Source organism: Balearica regulorum, chromosome 19 (assembly GCF_011004875.1).
Source record: "Balearica regulorum gibbericeps isolate bBalReg1 chromosome 19, bBalReg1.pri, whole genome shotgun sequence".
NCBI lineage: Eukaryota > Metazoa > Chordata > Aves > Gruiformes > Gruidae > Balearica > Balearica regulorum.
In genome coordinates this window covers 11,950,185-11,973,476 of record NC_046202.1, presented here as the reverse complement: position 1 = coordinate 11,973,476, position 23,292 = coordinate 11,950,185, and the positions used below count along the sequence as shown (strand labels likewise).

Genomic DNA, 23,292 nt, shown 5'->3' with positions numbered 1-23,292 from the left:
GCTGGAGATAGGAGGCAGGGCTGCAGAAGGCACTGGAGGGACCCAATTGCCCTCTGTGGGTGAGTGGATGTGCGGGGAAAGCCCAGGGTCCTGGCAATGGGGCTGTTGCTCTGGCCCTAGCAGGGAAACTGAGGCGGTGCAGGGCATGTCTTTGTGGGAAACTGCTTCTGTCAGACAGCCTGTTCGAGTCCCATCGTGTTTTCTTTTTTTTCTGCTTGCTTTACAGCCTGAATGTGAATTGCATGTGCTGTCCTCCTCAGTGGAGCTTGTGTCTTCCCAACCTCCCAGACAGAGGCGTAGGGATCCTTTGGCTATTCAGAGTGTTTGAAGGGCTTTTATCTTGCAGGTCTTTATCTTGGATGCAGTGTCTGAGACCAGTTGGAAGGTGACTTCTGGAGATGGTTGGTTAGTTTCATTTTTTTAGGATTGCTCTGGTGGGTGATGATGGATGTTTGCTTGCAAAGCCTCCAGAATCCCTCTTTGGGAGTAGGGGAACAGCTGTTCTCCTCTTGGGATGGCAAAGCCAACATGGAAGTTAGTGAAACTCTTGGGCTGATGAATGGACATCTTTACTCCATCTCGCCTTGGGTGAGAGGAGGTCTTGAGAATTTGCAGTTGATTTGGGGGATGGGCTACCTTGTTGATGCCCGTGGCCTCACTTCTATAAGACACGCTTTGCTGTGGTTGCTACTAGTGGAGGTCACCAACATGGACACGTTCATGGCAAACATTTTGCAACAGCTGGGCAAATGGTCTGGTTTACCACCTTGCCCTTTGTCAAAGGTGCCAGATACAGAAGGCTTTTCTTCTGGTTTTTCTTCTTCAGTACTGGTTGATGTAGGTGAAAATACCAGTGGTCTCTGTGGCTGTTTTTTTGTCAAAGACACAACATGACAAGAAATTATGGATTTGAATATTGAAGGTTTTATATTCCTACTACCCAGGCTGTTCTGTGCTGCAAAGGAAAAGGTACTCTTGGATTAAAATGGACATCTGGGTTTAAGTGAAAAGCCAGATCTTAAGAATTTTTTAGCTCTTTTATAATCAGCTGTGTTGAGGCTGGAATTTATTATAGCTACTGGCATTCCCACCCTTGAACTCTGCCAGTCTCATTTTCTGGATACTAGGTTAGGTTTGGATTGCCTGCTGAAGCAGCTGTATTTCTTTCACTAACCTTAGTAGGCTTTTACTATGTGTTAAAAATGTTCAAGATGTTGTTTGCTTTGTGTATGAGAAGGATCTGAAGCAGCATTTTAGCAGCTCCGATGAAAGACCAAACTTTCCATCCGTTTTGGAACGACAGTATTTTTGCATATGAGGTACAGTCCTGTAATCCCTTCTCGTGTCACTCCTGCTTTGAGTTCATAGAAGCAAGTCCTTCCACAAATCACAAACATTTGGTACTTTTTAAGAGCACTTTCTTCTTTTTTTTAAAAAAAAAAAAGAAAAAAAGAAAACCTAAAGAGTAGATCTTGCTGGGCTTGGCAAGGGTTTCTTGAAGATTGAGCTATGCTAGGAATGAAATGAGGTTTTTTCCATTGTGCTTGAGTAATCTGAAAAATTCCACTACCCAGATTCCACTTCTTTCTAATTTGGTATAAAATGCTGATATAATTTGAAGAAGTTCCTCTCACCAATGGCTTTTGTTGGTTTTTTTTAATTAATTTTCTAGCTCTAGTCAGAACATTGTCTTTTGGGTGGTGGTTCAAGTGCAGCAGTTGTGTTACAACTTTGAAATAGTCCTTGGTGGTGGTGATGGATGACACTCGTGTCACTGACCTTTGGCTCTGGCCCTTTTCAACCGCACTCTTGCGAAGTGATAGCAGGAAGTTGGAAACACTTTACCCCATAAACGTTCTAGTGTGAAGTTCCCCTTTCTGTACTAATTTCAGTTCTAACAGGTAATCATTGCCTCAAACCAGAGGGATTTTGATTTAAGGAGATTGCTTGATAGAACCACACTGATTTGTCAGCTGTATATGACTCTTCTCAGAAGAAAAACCTTCTGAAAGTCATTTGAGTTTGTGAAGCACAATGTGACATCAGATTGGCTTTTACCACGCTTATGGTGACTGCACTCTTGTAGAAGGATGGCGAAGTTTTTTTCTTGTACCTTGTGCGGATTTTTCAACTACTGAGCTACTTCATTCTTCTGTAATTAAATCTTTTGCTTTGTGCTTTCAGAGTCTTCTGTTGAAAGCAACCTTTTGGTGGTGTAGAGATCTATACTGGAAGGTGTCTTTTGGGTTTTCTTCTGGACATTTTGTCATGTTGGGATAGTCAGCAATCTTTGAAAGCCATATGGTATGGCTGTCTTACAGATGCATTGTTTTAGACTGTGCAGATATGATGATACTGCTTTTGATATGGACAGTCGTACTTCTGGAAATTTGGGTTATCTTAGCTATACCTCATGTTGTTTTAATTTTGAAAGCAGAATTGTTCACATAAGCACATAATTCATCCACATTCAGGAGCTTAGAAAGAGTTGTTATGGCACTGGTAAACCACAGCCAGAATACCTTGAGCTCCTACAACAAGATATGAGTATGTAGATAGCAGTGTCCTGTCTCAGTGGCAGAGATTTCAGTAGAGTCCCTGAATGAATTCTTTGTATTTCAGAGAATGGATTTTTAAAACTATTATTTACATGATAGAGTGTAAATGCTGACAGTGGAGCAGTCGCCATCTGCGATGCTGGCCATCTCTAGTTAAAAGTCTGTCTGTGGACTATTAAAATACAATTGGATTGTCAGGGTGAACAATCACCAAATGTTTATCAGCCTAGTGTTATTGCCTGATAACACTCATTTCACCCAAAAGCTTGTTTAAAAGCTTAATTCATGTCTTATTATAGTAAAAAATGATAGTTTCAGTCAAGTTTGGCAGGCCTCTAGGTCATTCAAAATTTATCATCTAGAGCAGGATCAACTAATACACAGACTTCAGACTTCAGATTAAATGTTCTTGTACCTTTAGTCAGGAGTTGAGCTGATTATTATGAACCTGCTTATAGTTTAAGGAATCCTTTTGAATATTAGGCTGTAGAAGTAACAAATGGATTGGTTTTGTTTAGGCTTAGTATGTGAAGATACATAGGGACTGTGAGCAGAGTCTTATCAAGACAACACACTGTTATTTGGACAGTGGTGTGTCTAATACCTAGAGTTATTGTTTGCAAGTACTATCTCTTATGTGCAGAGGTGAATGTGTTCACAGCGAGTCCTGGTGTACAGAGGTGGTTGTGGGCCATCAGTAGGATTCGATCCAACCACCCTGGGCCTTGGCAGAGCCATGGTGAAGTTGTGGCAGAGCTGATGGCAGGGGTGAGCTGGCCTGAGCTCTCAAAAGGGTTGTCCAGCAGAAGTTGCAATGTGGAAACAGGATGGAGGGTTCTTGAGCACTTTTTCTCCTATGTTTGGTTTGAAACTCAATGCTGCTTGGTTCTTGCTTAACCCTTTGTACTTTCTTTTAGCCCAAACTGGTTTGCTGCCAGTAGTAAGACAAATACGTGAAGAAACAGGCTTTACAGAGGTGGAAGGACTCTGCTCACCCAGAGTAGTTATGTAAAGGGTGTTTGGTCTCAATCACTGATATTTTATTTAACTTCCAAGTCTGAAAAAGTATGGCATGGCCAGTGTTCTCTCCTGGGTAACCATGCTTCTACCAGAGTTACTTACACGGTGAACACCCGAGTTTAACACCTTCGTACAGTGCCTTTAAGAAGCTCTGCAAGTATATGCTATTTCTTTTTGTAACCATAGCTGTAACTCCTGGCAGCAGCAAATAAGATGAGTAAACCCCTTCTCATCACCAAAGCTGGCTGAAGTTTGTAAGACTCTGTTTTGATGTTGAACGTGTACAATTTTCTTGGCCTTTATAGGAAGCTGTGGGCGCTCCACATGGTGGAAGTTGATTTAAGTAACTTAAGAGAAAATACTGCGGCTTTGGGCTCCAGAGCTTGGCACCTTGCTCGGTTTAGCTGCTTCCTCTCTTCCCTCAGACAACTCAGTAGCAGATCTAGGCAAGCATATCCTATTTCCAATTTAATTGTAATCTAAAACCCATTTTAAAGCAGCCATATTACTTCTTCTGACAAGTGATCTGTAAGAGAATAATATTACATGAATGCTGTCGCTGAATTCTGAAAAATGGAAAAAACAGGGCTAGGGCTGTACTGGTTGACATCAGTAAAGAGTCTGGCTTGGAGAGCCATGTTGGAGGGAGGATGAATGCATCATCCTTCTCATGCTTGTCAAGAAATCCTGTAAGGACACGAATTCTAGCAGTGCAGGGAGGTCTTGGTTGAGATTAGATCTTGCTGGACAAACCTGTTTGCAAAGAAAAGCAGAAGAAAGAGGCAGCACAGACCCAGGGTGGGAGGAGATGAAGTGATGCAGCCAAATGCAGTTGGGTCTACTTGGCTCTGCCTCTGACAAGTGTCAGTCAGAAGTTGCCACAAGGTCTTCGGGGTCCCATCCAGTCCTAGATAAAGGTGTCCCCAATATTGCTTGTGGTTTTGGAGACTCTCAATTCTGTGTCAGAAATGCTGATCAGGATTACACTGATGCCTTTCTCCAGGAAAGGATTGGATGATCTGCTGTGTAAAATACAAAGGCTCTTTTTTTTTTTTTTTTTTTTTGGCTTAACCTTGAACATAGAATTATAGAATGGTTTGGGTTGGAAGGGACCTTAAAGATCATCTAGTTCCAACCCCCCTGCTGCGGACAGGGACACCCTCCACTAGACCACGTTGCCCAAAGCCTCATCCAACCTGGTCTTAAACACTTCCAGGGATGGGGCATCCACAACCTCTCTGGGCAACCTCTGCCAGGGCCTCGCCACTCCAACAGTAGAGAATTCCTTTCTAACATCTAATCTAAATCGACCCTCCTTCAGCTTAAACCCATTACCCCTTGTCCTGTCACTACACTCCCTGATCAACAGTCCCTCACCATCTTTCCTGTAGGCCCCTTCAGGTACTGGAAGGCCGCAATTAGATCTCCCCAGAGCCGCCTTTTCTCCAGGCTGAACAACCCCAACTCTCTCAGCCTGTCCTCACAGGAGAGGTGCTCCATCCCTCTGATCAGCTTTGTGGCCCTCCTCTGGACTCTCTCCAACAGCTCCATGTCGCTCCTGTCCTGGGGCCCCCAGAGCTGGATGCAGGTGGGGTCTCACCAGAGTGGAGTAGAGGGGCAGGATCACCTCCTTCGACCTGCTGGTCATACTACTTTTGATGCAGCCCAGGACATGGTTGGCTTTCTGGGCTGCAAGCGCACACTGCCGGCTCATGTTGATCTTCTCATCAATCAATACCCCCAAGTCCTTCTCCTCAGGGCTGCTTTCAATCCATTCCTTGCCCAGCCTATAGTCGTGCTTGGGATTGCGCCGACCCACGTGCAGGACCTTGTGCTTGGCCTTGTTGAACTTCATGCGGTTCGCACAGGCCCACCTCTCCAGCCTGTCCAGGTCCCTCTGGATGGCATCTCTTCCCTCCAGCGTGTTGACCATACTGCACAGCTTGGTGTCATTGGCAAACTTGCTGAGGGTGCACTCGATCCCACTGTCCATGTCGCTGACAAAGATGTTGAACAGTGCTGGTCCCAGTACCGACCCCTGAGGAACACCACTTGTCACCGTTCTCCACTTGGACATTGAGCCGTTGATCACAACTCTTTGAGTGCGACCCTCCAGCCCATTCCTTATCCACCACCTGGTCCATCCATCAAATCCATGTCTCTCCAATTTAGAGACAAGGATGTCGTGCGGAAGAGTGTCAAATGCGTTGCACAAGTCCAGGTAGATGATGTCAGTTGCCCTTCCCTTATCCACCGATGCTGTAACCCCATCATAGAAGGCCACCAAGTTTGTCAGGCACGATTTGCCCCTAGCGAAGCCGTGTTGGCTGTCACCAGTCACCTCCTTATCTTCCATGTGCCTGAGCATAGTCTCCAGGAGGGTCTGCTCCATAATCTTGCCAGGCACGGAGGTGAGACTGACCGGCCTGTAGTTCCTGGGTCTTCCTTTTTTCCCTTCTTAAAAATGGGGGTTATGTTCCCCCTCTTCCAGTTGGTGGGAACTTCGCCAGGCTGCCAGGACTTCTCAAATATGATGGCGAGTGGCCTGGCCACTTCATCCGCCAGTTCCCTCAAGACCCGCGGATGCATCTCATCAGGTCCCATGGACTTGTGCACCTTCAGGTTCCTTAGATATTCTCAAACCTGATCTTCTGCTACAGTGGGTGGTTCTGCATTCTCCCAGTCCCTGCCTTCTGCGACCTGGGCATTGTGGCTCAAGGATTTGCCAGTGAAGACTGAGGCAAAGAAGTTGTTGAGCACCTCAGCCTTCTCCATATCCTGGGTAACCAGGTCACCCGTTTCATTCTGGAGGGGACCCACATTTTCCCTCGTCCTCCTTTTCTCACTAACATACCTATAGAACATGCATGTGGGATTTTTGGAGTTATTCATTTAGGAAGGAAAAGGTTTAAATATTGTCCATTCCCACTGAGCTGGAGGGGAGAAGGAGCTCAGGGCATGGGAGCAGCCTGATGCTGAAGTCACCAAAGCCTCGCTTAATCTGGCAGTTGGCCCCTTTGCCATCTAACGGGGTCCCCGCTGCTTGCTCCCACCAGCCACCTCCCTGTGGTGCCCCAAGTGTTTGTACAGTCTCCTGAAGAGTCACTTCAGGGAGCCCATCAGGCTAAAATTGCCTCTGTCCTAATGCCCCGGCAAGGTTAGACCCAGCATGAGGAGGCAGGAGCGAACATCAGGTCAAGAAGAAAGAGGCAGTGGGCAGGTCTCTGCTGGATGTAAGTGGCAGGGTAGCTGGAGCAGCGTGCTCTAGATGCTGTCTGATTCCTTATTGGCCATGTGTGTCTTCACACTGTTTCATTTTTCTGCTGGTGAAGTTGTTGTGGCATCTACTGTTGCTGTAGTTCCCGCCTGGCTCGGTGTCCTTGGAGGTGTGGGGGACACACAGTGACAAACGAGCAGGGCAGGGTAATTGTGCCACCTCTTGTTGCAGGAGGCGAAGGCCAGTTCTTCTGAACAGGTGGCTCTTCCCTGTTCAGTTCATACTGGTTGGCAGGAAGGAGACTTGATACCTAAAATTTGATATTTCCTTTTAAAGTGTTAATATAAACATCAGCTTAAAGCGGTTAGTTGGGCCGTGCTGGGTTTGGTGACAACCAGGCCGCTGATGTATAAATGCTACTGTGTGAATGACACAGTGAGGCTTCTTAAAACCCTCTTATTTTTACGCTGATTTTAAAGTTACTTTTAATCCCTCAGACATATTGGTCTCTAAGCACTTTTTTCAAAGAGGAAAATAACCCAACTCAAGCAGTTTGGGTAATAATAGTACTTAGTGCTTAATGAACGTTGTGGAATTAATCCTCCTGGACCGATAAATTTAAATGAAATTGTGTTGATCTTGGCTGGGGAGCAGGGAACTGATGTGAAATAAGCTTTCCTGTAGGCATGCAGGAGTGGCTCCCTTGCTGATGCGATCGCTGTGGCAGAGGTGTAGAATTGGTGAACCTGTGAAGTTTGGGTTCAGCCTGAGCCCCGCATTTCAGTTGCGCTCTGTACGGAGGAGCAGCTGGAGTAGCTCTGCTTGGTCCTGGGGAAGGATCTGTTCCAGGGCTTAGGGACAGGAAGATGCTTCTGGTTCTGTGTCCTGCTCCCTCCCACGTGCTGTTTTTGGGGTCAGGGAGATGTCCTGCATCGGTGGGTTAGTCTGCCATCCTGTTATGTGAAGAAGTCTGGCCACCCCCTCTTCATTCAAACAAGACTGAACAATGGAAATAAATCTACCATTAAGAAAAACCATTTCAAGTTGGCTGAAGTCCCTTGAGTGGCTGTGGCCTCTGCGCTGCTCTGCAGGTCGCCAGAATCAAGCAGAGTGCTGTGGGTGGCACTGACATCTTGGTAGTGTCACCTTTGGGTCAACAAGAAGGAGCAGCATTGAGACTGTGATGCTTAATAACTTTGTTTACCAATAGGTGTGTTTTGTGTATCAACTACTGCAGGTTAAAATCAATTGCTTGATTCATTTTTCTGTTTGTTTTCAGGTTACAAACTGATTGGAAGCCATTCTGGGGTGAAGCTCTGTCGGTGGACAAAGGTATGATCTTTTTCTCATTTTATACATTAAAAAAACCCCAAAAACCTAGAACCTTAGGTATTACAATTTCCAGATGAAATATCCTTTAAAAATGTAATATTACTTGCACAAAAACAAATTTCATCTTCCAAGCTGTAGTTTTGCATTTCGAGCTATTAAAATCCCGCTGCGAAGAGTGAGAATGCGACCGTGGCAAAGAGCTGGGAACAGCATTTTTTGTTTTTTTCCTGTTATTCTGCTGTCTGCTAAAATATCTCCTGCCTACTGAAATATATGGCAGGAGCAGAACACCGCAGAGAAAAGTGGGAAGGTTACGTCACCAGCGTGAGGTCTTCGGAAACAAAGATAACGCAGTCCGTCATTACACTCGAATGGGCGCACAAGGGCATTCAAGCCTGTTCTGTGACTGATGTATCTGGTTTGCAACAGTCAGCGCTCCTCTGCTGGCTTTCAGCATTTGTCAAGCAAGACTTAGATAGCGAGGTAACTGTCACTTGTTAACGCTAGGATTTTTTAAAATTACTCTGTGGGAGTAGGTATGTATGTATATAGTTGTATATAATATGTCTCTGTGTTTACGGACACATAGATATGGAAAAGTCGTCCTCCAAGCCCTGCAGTTGTGTGGTTTAGGCTATTTAAACCAGCAGCTTTTCAAGTAGCTTGTTTGCAGACTTCAGACATTCCCAGTGGGGAGGCACAGAGCCCTGTAGAACAGACCTCAGCCTCTTCAGCGTGTTTATTGTTTCCACTGTGCTTTGCAGGTCCCCGAGAAGCTCAGAAGCTGAAAGCTGCTCTATAACATTACACATTTGGGGAGTAACATTGATATAACATGCTAAAGCCTTCAGCGTTCACAGGATGATAAACTATGGGAGTCATCACCTCATTAAAATGCCAGCACATCTCCAATTCTTGCTGTGGCAGTGATCAGTTCTTTGGTCCCTCAGCTCTCTTTTGCTGCATGATTAACTTTGTTTATTTTTGAAAAGAGCTCTTTGAATGGCAATCACCAAAGTGGGTGGCTGCAGCGAGGTTTTTCTTATTGAAATGCCTGGTATCAATGAACTCTTTCATCAAAAGACTTGTTCTTGTAAACAGTTTAAAGAGCCCACCGCTGTATTGTCATGAATATTTGTGAGACGTACTGATCCCGCTGATGCTTCTGCTGTTTACTCTTACCAATATTTCTCTCTTCTGTCATTTTGAGTGTCAGAGAAGGCCATGAAATGTTTGAAGAAAAACTTGTCAAACTTCAGTGCTGTGACTGAGAAATCCGCAGAACCTATTTTTATTAAAGAATTGGAATTTAACGCAGCACTGTAAAGCCATTTCACAAAATAAAGAGCAGCGCTCTGTGTGCTTAGATAGGACCATACTATTTTTAGCTTAAGCAGGAATTGAATGTAAAGTGTTCTAATAAATTGAGCTGAAATTGGTTACAGGCAGTGGCTTTGACTCAGATTCACACCAATATGTGAATATCTTCAGGAGGCTTGTTTGAGATTTGTATCAGTAGAAAGCAGGAGCAGGGCTAGAAGGATTAGCATTAAGTAGAGTTTCATAGCAATATCTCAGATTAAAATGATTGTGTTCTGTCGTATTCTGGAAAAGAGCATAAAACCTGCAAAATCTTAGGAAGAGTCTGTTGATTTGCCTGTCTTAGGAAATCCAAAATATAACTTGCTGTCTGAGAATTTGTGAGTCTCGTGAAATCTCTATTGTTCGAGGGATGGGTAGAATCAACAGCGTTTTCATTTTGTTTAATCTCCCAGCTATAAGAGGGCTGTCCATATGTTAGGGGTTACTGTATATTCTTCCCTGCTGCTCAGTGGAGACTGTCTTGGATCACCAGGACTCTTCAGGCAGAGGAAGGTAAATTAAAAGTTACTATGTTATATTTCAAATTCTCTCTTGAGAGTAGTAAAGAGTCTTTCTCATTTATTATTATTTAACTGAGATAATGAAAGATAGTCTTTGCTCCAAGCAACTTGCATGCTAAATAGGAGACGTATCCCGGTGGGAAGGCTGCTGTGGTTCTGCTGTGAAGGAAAGTGCAGCGTCCTGCTGGAGCTGCTGACTGGTGTGAATGAGGGTTTTATAAGGTCAGGGTATTTATTTAATTTAGTGCTAGAAGAAATAGTCTACTAGACAAATGAAAAGAATTGAGTGTTCAGTGGCACAGCCTCAAAATTGATCCTTGTTACTCTTTAGTGGGCTTTTACAATAATATTTCTTGCAGCTTAAGTGGCTTCACCTGCTTTCTATTGTTGGCTGATTCACTTAAAAGCTTCAGTAAAGCACATGGTTATGCTGTGGTGTTGCAAGTGAGAAGTTAGTGATTATGTTAAAGTTTTTCTCCTCTAAACCAGCTGTAAATTTGACATCATAAATGCCTTTTTTCTATAAGGACGTGTATAACCTATCAGACTGTATCCAGATCTGCGTGCTGTGAATTTCTTTCTGCATCTGTCATTATTCAGACTTGCTCGGCAGCCGTGACCTCGCTTGCAATGTCTGTCACGGGTGACTTTGAACACTGAAGTTACTAGTGATCAAAAACTGCAAATGTGCCCAGGCAGCAGGTTTCAAACCTTTGCACTCAGTTTGATTACAGATGGTGTGTTTTAACTTTCTCGGTATTTGTGTGTGTCTCTCTGCTGTTAGTCGATGCTTCGAGGCCGAGGAGGCTGCTACAAACACACGTTTTACGGAATTGAGAGCCACCGCTGCATGGAGGCCACGCCGAGCCTGGCTTGCGCAAACAAATGCGTCTTTTGCTGGAGGTAAAACACTAAAATACTGATGCAGTTGTACTTTGGGGCTCTGTTCCGCTCTGTCCCTATCCTGTTGCTCAAACCTAGGGCAGTGTTACTTGGCAATTGGGGACGAAGGGTTTGGAAGGGAGCAGCTCCTCCTTCCTACCTGCACTCCTCCCATGCTGGGAGCTGTGGAGCTGTGGGTCAGGGATGGTAGGAGCTGGGTGGACTCCGCAGCTCAGAGACTGAAGAGGATCTGAGGGCTCCCCAGTGCCACCTCCCCTTGAACTGTCTCCTGTGCAGCCGTGTCTTGGACCCATGGAAGAAGGAATCGGGGAGGCAGGAGACAGACACCTCTCCATCTACCGCCCAGGGATTCCCACCGCTGCCTGCACCGAGCACTGGGTGGAGGTTTGGTTCCCTCTGGACATCACTGGGGCTGCCTATGGCTCCTGGTGCCCTGGAGAACATGGGCTGGCTCGTTGTGCAAAGCCGCCAAGGTGTGAAATGATGTGAGCAGCTTTGTTTTGGAATTGGACCATTTTTCTTATTTAAAGTACCTTCACCCCCACTGATTCAATTGGGTACTCAGTGAGTGAAAAGTGGTGACTTGGTAACTGTTGCCTTGCTTAACCAGTAGCTAATAAATGACTTTCCATTTTAGTCAGTAAAGTGACTGACCCCTTTTCTCAGAGGAATCACTTTGTTGTTAATTCTCTGAAGGAAATGAGCTTTGCCAGGATCTGAGCTGTGAGCGGCTCCAGCACTGCTTACTCACTGAAATGCCCGGGTTTCCGAGGGAGGCTTTTGCTAGGTGGGGGGAGTGCAGGATGGGATCAGTGAGAGGGACTGAGAGGCTCAGCAGAAATAAAAGCGGTGACGTGAAAGTGTACTGAGTGGGAAGATGTGGAGGTTATTCTTTGAGCTCTTTTATCTTCCACCTTGCTAGCTAATTCAAACCACGGGGGCTGCACTTCCTTTGGTATTTATGTGACTCCAGGGGGCTGCCAGTACCACCCATTCCATATCTAAGCCTGACTGTCCAGCAGCTCAGTATTTTCATGCAAAACCAGCAAAATTCCTCTGAGTACCATTTTCTGTCTTTCATAGTCTTCAAGTTTGAATAATGTAAATATTTCATGAGAATATTTAAATGACAGCATCAGTGCAAAAGGCCTGCTGTAATTTTGAAGGCACTTTGAAGCTGTCTCCCATGTTAGTCTTAAGTATAAGTGTTAGCCACTGGTCCTCATGTTAAGTTTGCATTTGGGAGTCTACACCAAAATGCTAATTGGTGCTCTTGATGAGCTTTCATCATATCCTGGCTTGAAAGGACACAGCGAATGGCACGTTTAATGGGTGAGTTTTGCTGCTTTTCTTTAGAGCAATCTAATGACTGGGAAGAAAAATGTACTGCTCATTCCTTTTTTTCCTCTGTATCAGCTAGCAGTGGTGCATTTAATTCTGCAGTAGGGACTGTACTGGTAGGAAGAAGATTGCCTTGCATATTGTCCCTCTGTCCCTACACAGAAGGTACATAAACAGCAAATGGAAAGCAATAACATCACCAGAACGAGGTGTTTTGTTCTTAGTATTGCACTGCAGAGCATTTAACACTGTTCCCCTTCAGTGACCCACCTCTGGTGTTTCTGAGCAGCAGCTGAGCCCGGGGAATGGGACTGAATCGGGGAAGTCAAACAAGGGTACAGTGAAAAGTGCAGTAATTGGGATAAACCGCCATGAGCCTCTAACTCATCGCCCTGTAACTGTCATTTGTCACTTTTAAGAGGAGTCCTGGAAACAGTAGCCCTAATGATAACAAATACTAGAATGCTTATTTCACTGATGGTAACAACCTGGATGCAAGGAAACAGCTTTCCAGGGGACTGTGCTGAAAAATGTTCTCACTTGCTTACCTTCTGTGGGTGAAATGGGTTGCAGTTGTTGGACTTTTCCATATGCACTGCAGCTGTCAGGGGTCTGAGAAGAGACGACAGTTGAGTTGGAAGACTTAGTGCTCAGTTTGAGACTCGCCCCAAGGCTTGCTTTATGTACACCATAAGCTTGATGTAAATCAGAACCACTGAAAGAAGTTTTCTTTACTTTGGTTGCTTTTTCAGATCCTGAGCTTGGGCTGCTACGGCCTTGGTGTGGCTGTGAGTGGTGCCAGGGCAGGTTCATTTGGTGTAGAAGAGGAGACTTCCATACCCACCCTCCTCCCTACCAACTATGTGTCAGCACAGTTCACAAACTCTGCAGCCAGGGCTATCTGTAAATAAACCTTTTATTTTAAACCCACCATGCCTTGCAGATTCTTAATCATGTGAGACTAAACGTAGAATTGCAGGCACCGGTGGCTGGGGAGGATAAACATGTTACCTTCTTATTAGCAGTTGCCATCTGTGCTGTTGGAGGCATATGAAGCAATAGTTTTGATCTACTGTTGCCAAAATGTTTTTAATACAGGTTTTAAGCCTTGCTGGTCTGGTTGTGCAGCTCTGCACACTAAGTTGCAGATAAGACTGCTGTGATTCTTTTTTTTTTTCCTTGATCTCTTCTTTCAGGATTTTGACATTTGTAGAGTCTGCCAATGTTTCCAACTGCATAACCACCGCAGCTCTCCCAGGATTGCTGAGGAAAAGGCCAAGGAGCGTGTTTGTTTTCTCTTCCTCACTTTGGCAAGAAATGCTGTAGTTCGGCCGTTTTCCCTGGGAGTTGGATGTCATTGTAGTTGGCTTGTTGTGACTGACACATTTTGGCCCTGAACCAGGTATCATGGGTGGAGCCAGCACCCAAACCACTCAAAGTTAGGGGTTTTGTAAGAGCTGTAGTTTGGATTCTGCACTGGAGACCTTCCTTCTCCTCCTTGGAAGTGATACGTGTGACTGCTGGCTCGTCCTTCCCTGCCTCTCACCTTAGAGCTGGCCGAGACTTTGGTGATGCAGGTTTGTAACGTGGCAGCTTCTTTGGAGGGCAGGAAATGCATAATTTGCGCAGTGTTCCCCCCCACAGGGCCGCAGTCGTGCGTTGAGCTGCCGAGGCTGTCGCATCAAGAGCGAGGGGGGAAACAAGAGACACCTTAAATTACTGCAACATCCCCAAGTCATCATTCTCCCAACGAAACTAGTCTGTCACTGTCTGTTATTGCTCTCAGCTGGTCTTGCTGTGTTCGTCATGTCTCTTTTAGCTTAATTGTCTAAATGGAAATGTGCAAGTGACCAAATCTTTTAATCAATTAGAGCAAGTGCGGGGACTGAAGCTTTCTGACACTATTGCGGCACAATCACCAGGCAAACCTGATTTGATTATGTTTTCTGGCTGAGTGTCTAAAGCACAATCAATTATTGTGGAGAGATGGAACAGCTAAATAAGATTTAAATTAATAGGGTTTATTATTTTTGCATCTGAGGAGGAGGCAGACCAGACAGAGTGAAATATCCTGTAAAGAAATTGGTTCATATTTCTTCTTCTGGAACTTTATGATGTTTATACCTCTACTTGAAGGTTTCAGCTTTAACTTGTACAGTAGACAACAGCTGAAGTTCTGTTCAGATGATCTAAGTAAGTGTGTGGCCAAAAGCCAGTGATCACAGTAAGTCCTGCAAAATGAAGGGGTTAATAATAGGAGAGGTACTTAATAAGGTCTTTAAAAAAATTAAGAAGAAACTGAAAACATAGATTAAAAAAAGCTTCTTGTCATTAAGTAACTTGATTCCAGAGGCTAAATTCTTCAGGGAAGTGTGAAATATTAACACTGCAGATTTGTAAAACTTAAAACCTGAGCCCGAAAGCTCAGAGTCTCCTCGTATCTCCAGCCACCAGTCCCTGTTCACTAAGTTAATACTCTCTTCTCCCAGTGTTTCAATTTGCCTGGTTTTGTTTACAACATTAATATATTGTGACCCAAGGTTCAGCGTTTTCTTCAGATGGATTTTTTTTCTTTCCCCTCTGGTTTGACCTTTGGGCCTGTGTCTTCCAGGAGCTCTTGAAGTAACCATATGGATGTGGAGGGGCACAGACATGACAGAATACAGCTAGTTCATGCCACTGTTAATGGTGAAAGCTGAACCACACTAAACCCCCCACCAAACCAGAACCACCAAAATCTCCTCAGACTTTGAATTCAGAACACTAAATACAGCAGAGCATGCTTCTCTTGGTGCCGTTAGGTGCTGCTGTGCCAGCACTGTAAGCACCTGAGGCACTTCCAGGAGCAGATGTCAGTGTGGTCCATGGGGAGAGGTGGGTGCAGACCCCAGTGGCTATCGTTTCAGGTGGCGTCGGTTGCTCAGTACCGTGCAAAAGGACGTGCTGCTCAGGCTGGCTCTCGGTATTAGTTAGACGCTGTTTTGCCAAATCCAAGCACTGAAATGTGGGGGTAAGGTCACTGTAAATGCACTTAGTCCTCAAGGTAGTATCTGCTGTGTGAGGACTCCCAGCTTATGCTGTGCTGTGGGCAGTATTTTAATTCTTGTTAGGAGGAAAAATTACCTTGTCAGCAACTTACGGGGATTGAAATCTATGCTTTTCATCTTACAGCTGTGCACGCTTTCCTGGTCTTGGCCTTGTTGAAGGTTTTTGTAGTTGTCATCATTAACTTCTGTATTTATGGCATCAGTAGTGAATATAATCAGATTATTGGCTGGGAAATGCTCCTGTGTCTTAATAGTTGCTGCGGGTGGTTGGTGACTTGGTCCCCAGTTACAGTAATCGGTAACGTGATGGAGTGATTATAGGCTTGGGAAGCAACCTTGTACATCCTGACGTGCAAGTGAGTTTGAAATAATCTTTGAGAGTGTGCTAAGCGTGGTTCTGCTGGGAAGGAATGAAATATGTTGACACAAGCACAGGGCAGGCGCTGGGAGATGCTCGGCTTCACCTGCCTTTCTAGAAAATGCAGTGCAGCCCTAGTGAAAACTTAGAAGTTCTGGGTTGATTCATTTTGCTTAATCTAAAATTAGTCAATTCTTTTTGTACTGTTTCACCTGTTTCTGAAAAATCTTTTTATTTAAGTTGATTTTAAAACATGGGAAAAATCCAAATTTTCTTTTGAAAATGCTGAATATTTTCTCATTTTAAAAATGAGAGTTTTCTTTGGATGTTCAGATGTCCAAACATTTGACTTCAGCCTTATTTCCCTAATTTTTCCTTCTCTAAAATTGTTTAAATTTATCAGCATTTAGGAATAATTCCATGCCTTTTGAAAAGCTTTTTGCTCCTCCTGAATTTATTCATAATAAACCATTATTTTTCTCAGTCCTACAGCTAAAAAAAGATTACTTAGAGCAATGTGAAAAATAATTGTCTGTTATTTAGCAGGAAATTTCTATAGAAACATTGTGTTCCTCTTCCTCAGACGGCAGTCTAGATAAGGAATTTTTTAATTGTTCCTATAAAAACTTCTCTTTCTTGGTCTCTTTTAAAGTAAGTGTCATCCAACTTGTAGAAAGTAAATCAGAGACTTGAAGTCTTTATCCCCACCACAAGGCATTTTGCTGTCAGATGCGAGTTATGACCATGCAATAGAATCACTGGAGGGGGGGAGGAATCTCTTTAATCGCACACTGTCCTCCCTGAGTCTACATCTCAGCTGGGTTGATTCCATCTCCAATGTGGTAAGCCTGTGTCTGAGCTGTCCTTCAACTCTTGGGAGCTGCTGGATAGGAGCAGTCCAGGACACAGCCCTGCAGATGCCTCCTGGATAGATCTCGTGTCCTGCTGAACCAGTAGTGACTAATCTGTCATTCAGGTTCTCCACCCTGATTTGTGCTCTCTTACAAAGCAGCACTGCTTGCAGAGCATTTCTTTGGGCAGATTATGAGAATATTGGGTAGGATAGTGTGGAAAACTCAAGCTCTTCTCCTCTCCCTTTGCCTACAAGGACTGGTGGTGGTGTTGGCATGAAACGTTCTCAGCAGGTTCGTGTTGGCTGTTACTGATCTCGGTGCTGTGTTCTGGGGCTCACAAACACTTACTTAGTCTGGCATGTCCTGAGGAACTGGAAGTTAAGAGGGGCTGATGTAGGAATCTTTGGCTCCTGCTAAAGTCACCATTGCATTTGCACTTTTCCACTGTGTTTTTACTGACTTCTACATGCTCCTCACACTTTCAACTTATTGCTAGCAAGTCTGACAGTGTCAGCCAATTCATCCAACATGCTCTAGGGTGGGTTTAACCATCCTAGTGAAAACACTTCATTTGGATTAGCACTCTCTAACTTGTCCTCTTCCTGGTCCAGTCTGGGCTGCTCTTGTTGCCGTCAGGAGAAAGCAGAAGAAAAGGTGCAAACAGGTTTCTTGTCATCACAGAGAAACATTAAACGTTGTTTGCTGGTGCATTGGACAAGCTTTTTTCTTGGTCTTCCTCTTATTCGTCATGTTATAGGGACAGTTGTTCTTGTTAGTCCTCTGCTACGTCCTTTGCTAGTTGTATCTGATTTTTTGCCTTGACCTTTCTGATTATGACCCTGTGTTCTCGTGCTCTTCCTTTTATTTTCAGCAGGAGGATTACACGGTTGCAGAAGAGCCTGGGATTCTGCCAGATTGGTTTCTTGTTACTCTTCATATCTTTGTTTTTTATTGCCACAGTGTGCACTTCTGCCTTAATAGGGTTTAAAAACCTGCCCGTTCTCCTGAGCTCCTTTGCCCTTAAAGCCTTCTCCTCTGGGATCTCACTTGCTGCTTCTCAGGGTTCACTGAAGTCTGCTTCTCCAGCTGTCTTGTTTTACTCCTGCTTTTTCTTTCCCCTCCCTTCCTGGGAACCATGAGCTCTGTCCTTCCATGATCACTGCCACCAGCGTTTCCTCATCTTTGTGTTCCCCACCAAGTATCAACATCAATCACTGGAGTAAGTGATACTTTATACCCCTGCTGCATTTTTCCCTCAAAGTTTCTTGAAAGACTTCATAATGCTAAGCATTGCTCACAGAAGAGAGCAACCATTTTAAGAGGGCATAAAGCAAAACCTGACTTACTAAAATAATACTCAAGTGATTTGGGAGGTGGCTGCACTGCCCCACTGAAGCATGCACCTTCTTCAGAGGTGGGACTGACTGCCAGGGACACTGGTATTGCTGGTAAATAATATTGGTAGATCAAAGGTCTAATGAGAATGCAAGTAAAACTGGATCAGAGGCGATCTTGTCAGCCAGGGGAGAGCAGGAGCAAGCTGGGAGCTCCCCATGGTGTTTCATGTGGTCTTGCGTTGCTCTTGGGGTGCTGTGGCAGTGATGACTTGTCTCTGAAGTATCAAATCAAACCTGTTCCACACCTGGAATCCCTACTAAAATAAGGGGTTTGTGGTGGTGGTGGGGGGGTGTTGGGTGAGATTTTTTTTTTTCCTTGCTTGTGTTATTTTGGGAAGAGAAGGAATACTATGCACAATTACCTCCTCAAGACTTGAGTAGCTGGTGAGGCAGATGATGCAAAGGGTCATGGAGCCTGCGGGGGAATGGAAGGTGACAGTGAAATTCAGGCTGTGGAACATTCTCATTAGCCACAAGACATTACTTCTTTTCCCCCATTAGAAGAGAAACTGCGTTTTGCCAAATAAGCAGCTTTGTAGACATGACCTGGTATGTTTAATAAACAGTTAGAATGTGTTAAAAATTCAGGGACTGTTAGACACTAATAATTAATAGCTGTCCAGCGTGCATCAAGAGCCTATTGATTTTCTGCCAACTTGCCCTATTAAATATACAAGGCACAAGTTATGTAGTTAAACATGTAAGAGTTTTATAAATGCCTTTTATAGTTGGCATTCAGAAAACCTTCCATGTTGGCAGACAAGGAAAAAAAAAAAAAGGAAATACAAAAAGCAAAGCTGTTTTAGCTTAAAGGATCTTTGAGATGGTAAAGTAGTTTGAGAGCAGCGTTTGAATCTTTGCTCTTGAAGGGGATGAAGAAATGTTTGGGCCGCAGGGCTGGTTTTATTGATGCTAGGTCTAGAATTTGCGTGGTTTAGCACTGTTAAAGTATGGAGTTCCAGGTCTTTCTCACTTGAAGTCAGTGGGAGCCTTTTGATTGTCTTCAGTAAGCACTGGACCGGCCACTTCATTCTGAGAAAGTGCTTCTCTCTCTCTTCTCTGTAGTTAAATGCTGGGTGTCATGTCTTAATGCCCGTGGAGCTGGAAGGCTGAATACGGCAGGTAACGTCGCAGTCATCTCCATGGCTGACAGAGTTGTAGAGCAAACAGAGATCAGCTGGTCAGAAAACAGAGTTTCAGGAATATATATTACTTGAGCTTGTCATCTTGTCCAGAGCGATGTTAATCCAATAGTGCCTTTTTGAAAGACACTGCAAAATATGCTGCTCTTCTATTAATAAATTATGCTGTAAGCTGCAGTAGAATTGGTGGGGAAAAGTGGAGGAACTTTTATAGCATATTTTGGAAAAAAAGCAGATCACAGGGAGAGAACAAGGAGGTGAAAGCACAGAAATGCGTTGATTTTCTTAGGATGATACCTAAAGATGGAATTATCCCTGTTTGATACCAGTTGAAGTGCAGCAAGGTGAGTGGGAAATTCCTCTCGCCAGGGAGAGGTCATGCAGGCTCTCTGGGCTGTGTTTCTCCAGGTGCGAACGTGACAGGGACCACACCGGTTGCTTGTAATATTTCATGTGCTGGTCAGGATGTGTTTTTTTCCAGATGACTTACAATGGTTTTGTAACATCCTCTCATGCTGATGAAATGGGGAATGCGCGGAAACTCCATATATGTTTCAGGTGCTTGGGTTTTCTTTTCTTTAGAGGCCTTTCTGGCTGCAGAGCATCATTTTAGTTTAGAAACCTTTTACCTGTGGTTCAAAATAGGTATATTAAGTTTAATATAAACTGCAAGGTCCATTCTTCTTTCTGGGGAGACCGGAGCCTGGAAGAGAGGGGTGTGAGAATGGTGTTCAAAGATGACATCTGTGTCAGAAGCAGGATATTGCTAAGAATTTTGTGTTACTTTTAATATTATTAAACAATGCCAAAGTCCCCAGGGCAACAGATGGGTGGTTCTCTGTGTGTTACAAACAACAGTGAATAACTCTGTCTCTTTTCCTTCAGGCATCATACAAATCCAGTGGGCACAGAGTGGCGATGGAAGATGGACCAACCTGAAATGATCTTGCAGGAGGCTATTGAGAACCATCAGAATATGATCAAGCAGTTCAAAGGTAACTTCTGCTTCTTCCCTGTTAGTGATGCTTTTGGAAGATAACCAGCAGTAGCATCTTCAAAGCATAGATGAAAAGGTTCTGGTCATCTGTGAAATGCTGGGAAGGAGGCATGAGATTTATAGTATCAGAACGATGGGTGAGAAGAAACTTTTGTGGCACACTTACTGTTTTCTGAGACGTTCTGCCGTGGTTCTGACTTTAGAACACGAGTCAGCCATTGGCTATCTGCTGCTGCCTTGAAGGACTAGAGGGGAGTTGCCTCTTGTGCATCTTGGTAGTTGTCATGTCCTTTTCCTTGGTGTGCATGGAGGCTTCTGCAGAGGTTAAAGCTGGCCTGGGTGACGAGGAATCTTGATTCTTATGTAAAAGTGAGGGCAGGTAGAAGGCAAAAGGAATCAACCTCTAACCTGATAGGAAATATACTGCCCAGCCTTAATCCCCTGGGAGCTTTTGTGTTAGCTCTGAAACTTCCAGATTGCATTTTTCTCATTATCAAGTGAGCAGCAGCATCCAGGGTATTATTTTCAGGAATTATTCAGTACATCTGTTTGTGACTGAAGCTGCAGTTACAAAGCACCTCTGAAAAGTACTGTATTTTGCTTCCCATAGGAACTCCTTGCGAGTTTTTTATTTGTTCATTATATATCTATCTATCTCTATATATGAATGGTTCTTTTTTCCCAAATGTGATAAACGTATTACTCTGCCAAGGTCAGCTTTGTGTGCTGGGAGGGCTGGCCAGCTTGGCAGGACAGGTCTAGGACTCTGCTCTTCCTAACTGACAGTGGAGGCTGTGCGAGCAGCAGGAGTGGAATAAAGCATCCATAAAATCTGTGAGATGAGCCTTAGTCTTGGCTGTCATTTTGGGAACCCGTTTGTTTATGTTGGCTGTGCACAGAGAGAACCCAATGGATTAAAAATGTGACAGGCAAAAAAAACCTTCTGTCAGCAGAGCAGAGTTGCTTTGTCTCATTCGCTGGAGTTATATAATAGGCGGAAAAATAACTCAAGTTAGGGTCTCATGAGCTCAAAGTGGCTGGTTTGAATCATCTTGTACACTCAGAGCAGCAGCTCCTGGGAAGCCAGTTCCCTAGGAGCTCCCGCGGTGACCTGGATGGGGAGCAACCAGACCTAGAATAACCAGACCTGGCTGCACTCTGCCCGTGGTGCACGTGCGGTCCGGTGCACTGGGTCTCCTGGAGCTCATCCAGGGGAAGGCAGTGAAGGTGTGTGGTCGTGGAAGAGGGAACAGTGATGTTAATGTGGTAGGGGAAGCTTTCCGTGGGGAAGAGGTAGTGGCATGAGAGAAGTGGTTGGTGTCAGTAGTGCGTCTTCCTTCAGCCTGAGCAAAGCAGAGCTGACGGTGCTCGAGGCAGGGCAGTCTGTAAGGAAGCGCAGGTCTCGTTCCCTGGCCTCAGTGGCGTTTCCTCTGTGCCACAGCCATGTGGGCAGCGTGGGGAGAGTGCTGAGCTGAGGGGGTGCTTGCAGCGGTGCTGCCTGGCCGGCTGGGCCAGAGCTGCTGCAGGGGCTCATGGCTGCTGTTACCTCAGCTGGTGGGTGCAGTGCCAGGACAGCAGGAGTCTGGGTGCAGGTGGTTTGCATGAGTGAAGAGCACATAGGATATCAAATTTTGTCTGGAAGTCTGTAACAACCATAGAAGACTGTTACAGCTCTAAACAAGAGTATTCATGTTTAACGCTTAAGGCAGTGAGCACTTTCAAACTCTGCTCTTTTATTCAGTCTGTTCTGGATAGCCAGGCTCTTTGAGTTGAAATGTGGCTGGGCATGCTGAAAGGATTGTGATAGCTCGGGGTCAGGTTGGCTGGTAACAAGCAGGGTACTTCAGGGGTTGATGCAGGAACCTACGTTCAACAGATGATTGGGATGATGGTACTGAATACAGCCTCAGGTAATACTAATTTAGGGAGGGGGGCAGGCACACCCAGTGGCATCACTGTACTTCAGTGGGACCTTGAGAAATGTGGTTATTGGGCCAATAGATGCACGTGGAGTTCAGCAAGAAGTGGAAGGTTCTGTATGAGAGTAGTGTAACCCCATGTCGGGCCCTGTGGGGAGACCCACCTGACACAGTAGATCAAGGGACAACAGACTTGGGTTTCTCTTTGGGAGGTTCCAGTTAGACATCAAAATAAGCTTGTTCAGCCAAGGGGGGGTGCCCAGAGAGGCAGGGGACCTTCCAGCCTTGGAGGCTTTCAAGTCTTTTAAGTAAAGCCATTATCACTCTGGTCCAGTGCGGCAATTATCCTCTCCGAGCAGGAGGCTGGACTAGAGACCTGCCAGAGACCCTCCTAACCAGTAGTTCTGTGCCTTTTGTTACGATTGTTAAAATTGGAAGTCTTAAATGATACCCCTCTCCCCCTTTTTATGAGGCAGGACTTCACTCAAAATAGTCATTGATACTTGCTTAGGAAGAAGCCACGTATTGTTGACAGTGATGGCTAGATTTGCATGCCACTGCTGATGGAGTGTTGGGGGTGTACTCGTGAAGGCAGGAGTTGCCCTTGACCTGTGCAGGATTGGTGCAGTGTAGTGAAAATATTGCCCCTGTATGGCAGAAATGTGCATTATTTGCAGTAAAGGAAGATGAAAAGCAAAAGTTATTTTGCAGATGCTCGCAAGCCCTACCTTCTTCAGAGAGCTCAGTGAGGGAATCTCACTGAGGAATAACCCTCTCTTCCCCTTACTACCCCCTCGTGTGTTCCCAAAAAGGGTTGGGAGGAGGGAAGGGTTATAGATGGACTTGGCAGCATCAGGAAATATTCTCGAAGTGTTGAGAGGCCTGTAAGGGCAACCCTATTATCTCTTTTTGGAGCTTATTTTCCATTAAACAAATTTGTAAATATTCCCTGAAAGGTGCACATGCGTCCTCAGCACAGTTAGCCTTGACCTGGAACTGGGAAAGGAGAAAGACCAAAAAAAAAAGCCTTTGGACTAGAACTGTGCTGCAAAGTGGAAAAAGAAAAGATGTGTTACTTTTTCAGAGTGATAGATGGCAACATGCTTCCTGTCTTGGGAGCCTAAAAGCAAAAGGTTTATTAAGGAGACGAAAAATCAGTAAGAAAAGCCCAGTAGCTCGCTGCGATATTTTGTGAATTTTACATTGTCGCTTCCCTGAGGTGCATGTGAAAATATTGTTAGAATACAATCAGTGAAGCAAAATTGAGTTGAAACACTGTGTGGTAGGTTGAAGCCGGGAAGAGTTAAAAGATACACCGTGTCTT

The 23,292-nt window shown here is 44.7% G+C and overlaps 1 protein-coding gene across 3 annotated transcripts in view; it reads left to right on the top strand.

Annotated features, from left to right (window-relative positions):
* TYW1B (tRNA-yW synthesizing protein 1 homolog B) overlaps positions 1-23,292 on the top strand; it is a 110,282-nt gene that overhangs the window by 25,480 nt on the left and 61,510 nt on the right. For all 3 annotated transcript variants that reach the window (XM_075771687.1, XM_075771685.1, XM_075771686.1), the window contains 3 exons: positions 8,075-8,127; positions 10,795-10,913; positions 19,938-20,047. In XM_075771687.1, coding sequence (XP_075627802.1) covers positions 8,075-8,127; positions 10,795-10,913; positions 19,938-20,047 — 282 coding nt within the window. The remainder of the gene's footprint in view (positions 1-8,074; positions 8,128-10,794; positions 10,914-19,937; positions 20,048-23,292) is intronic.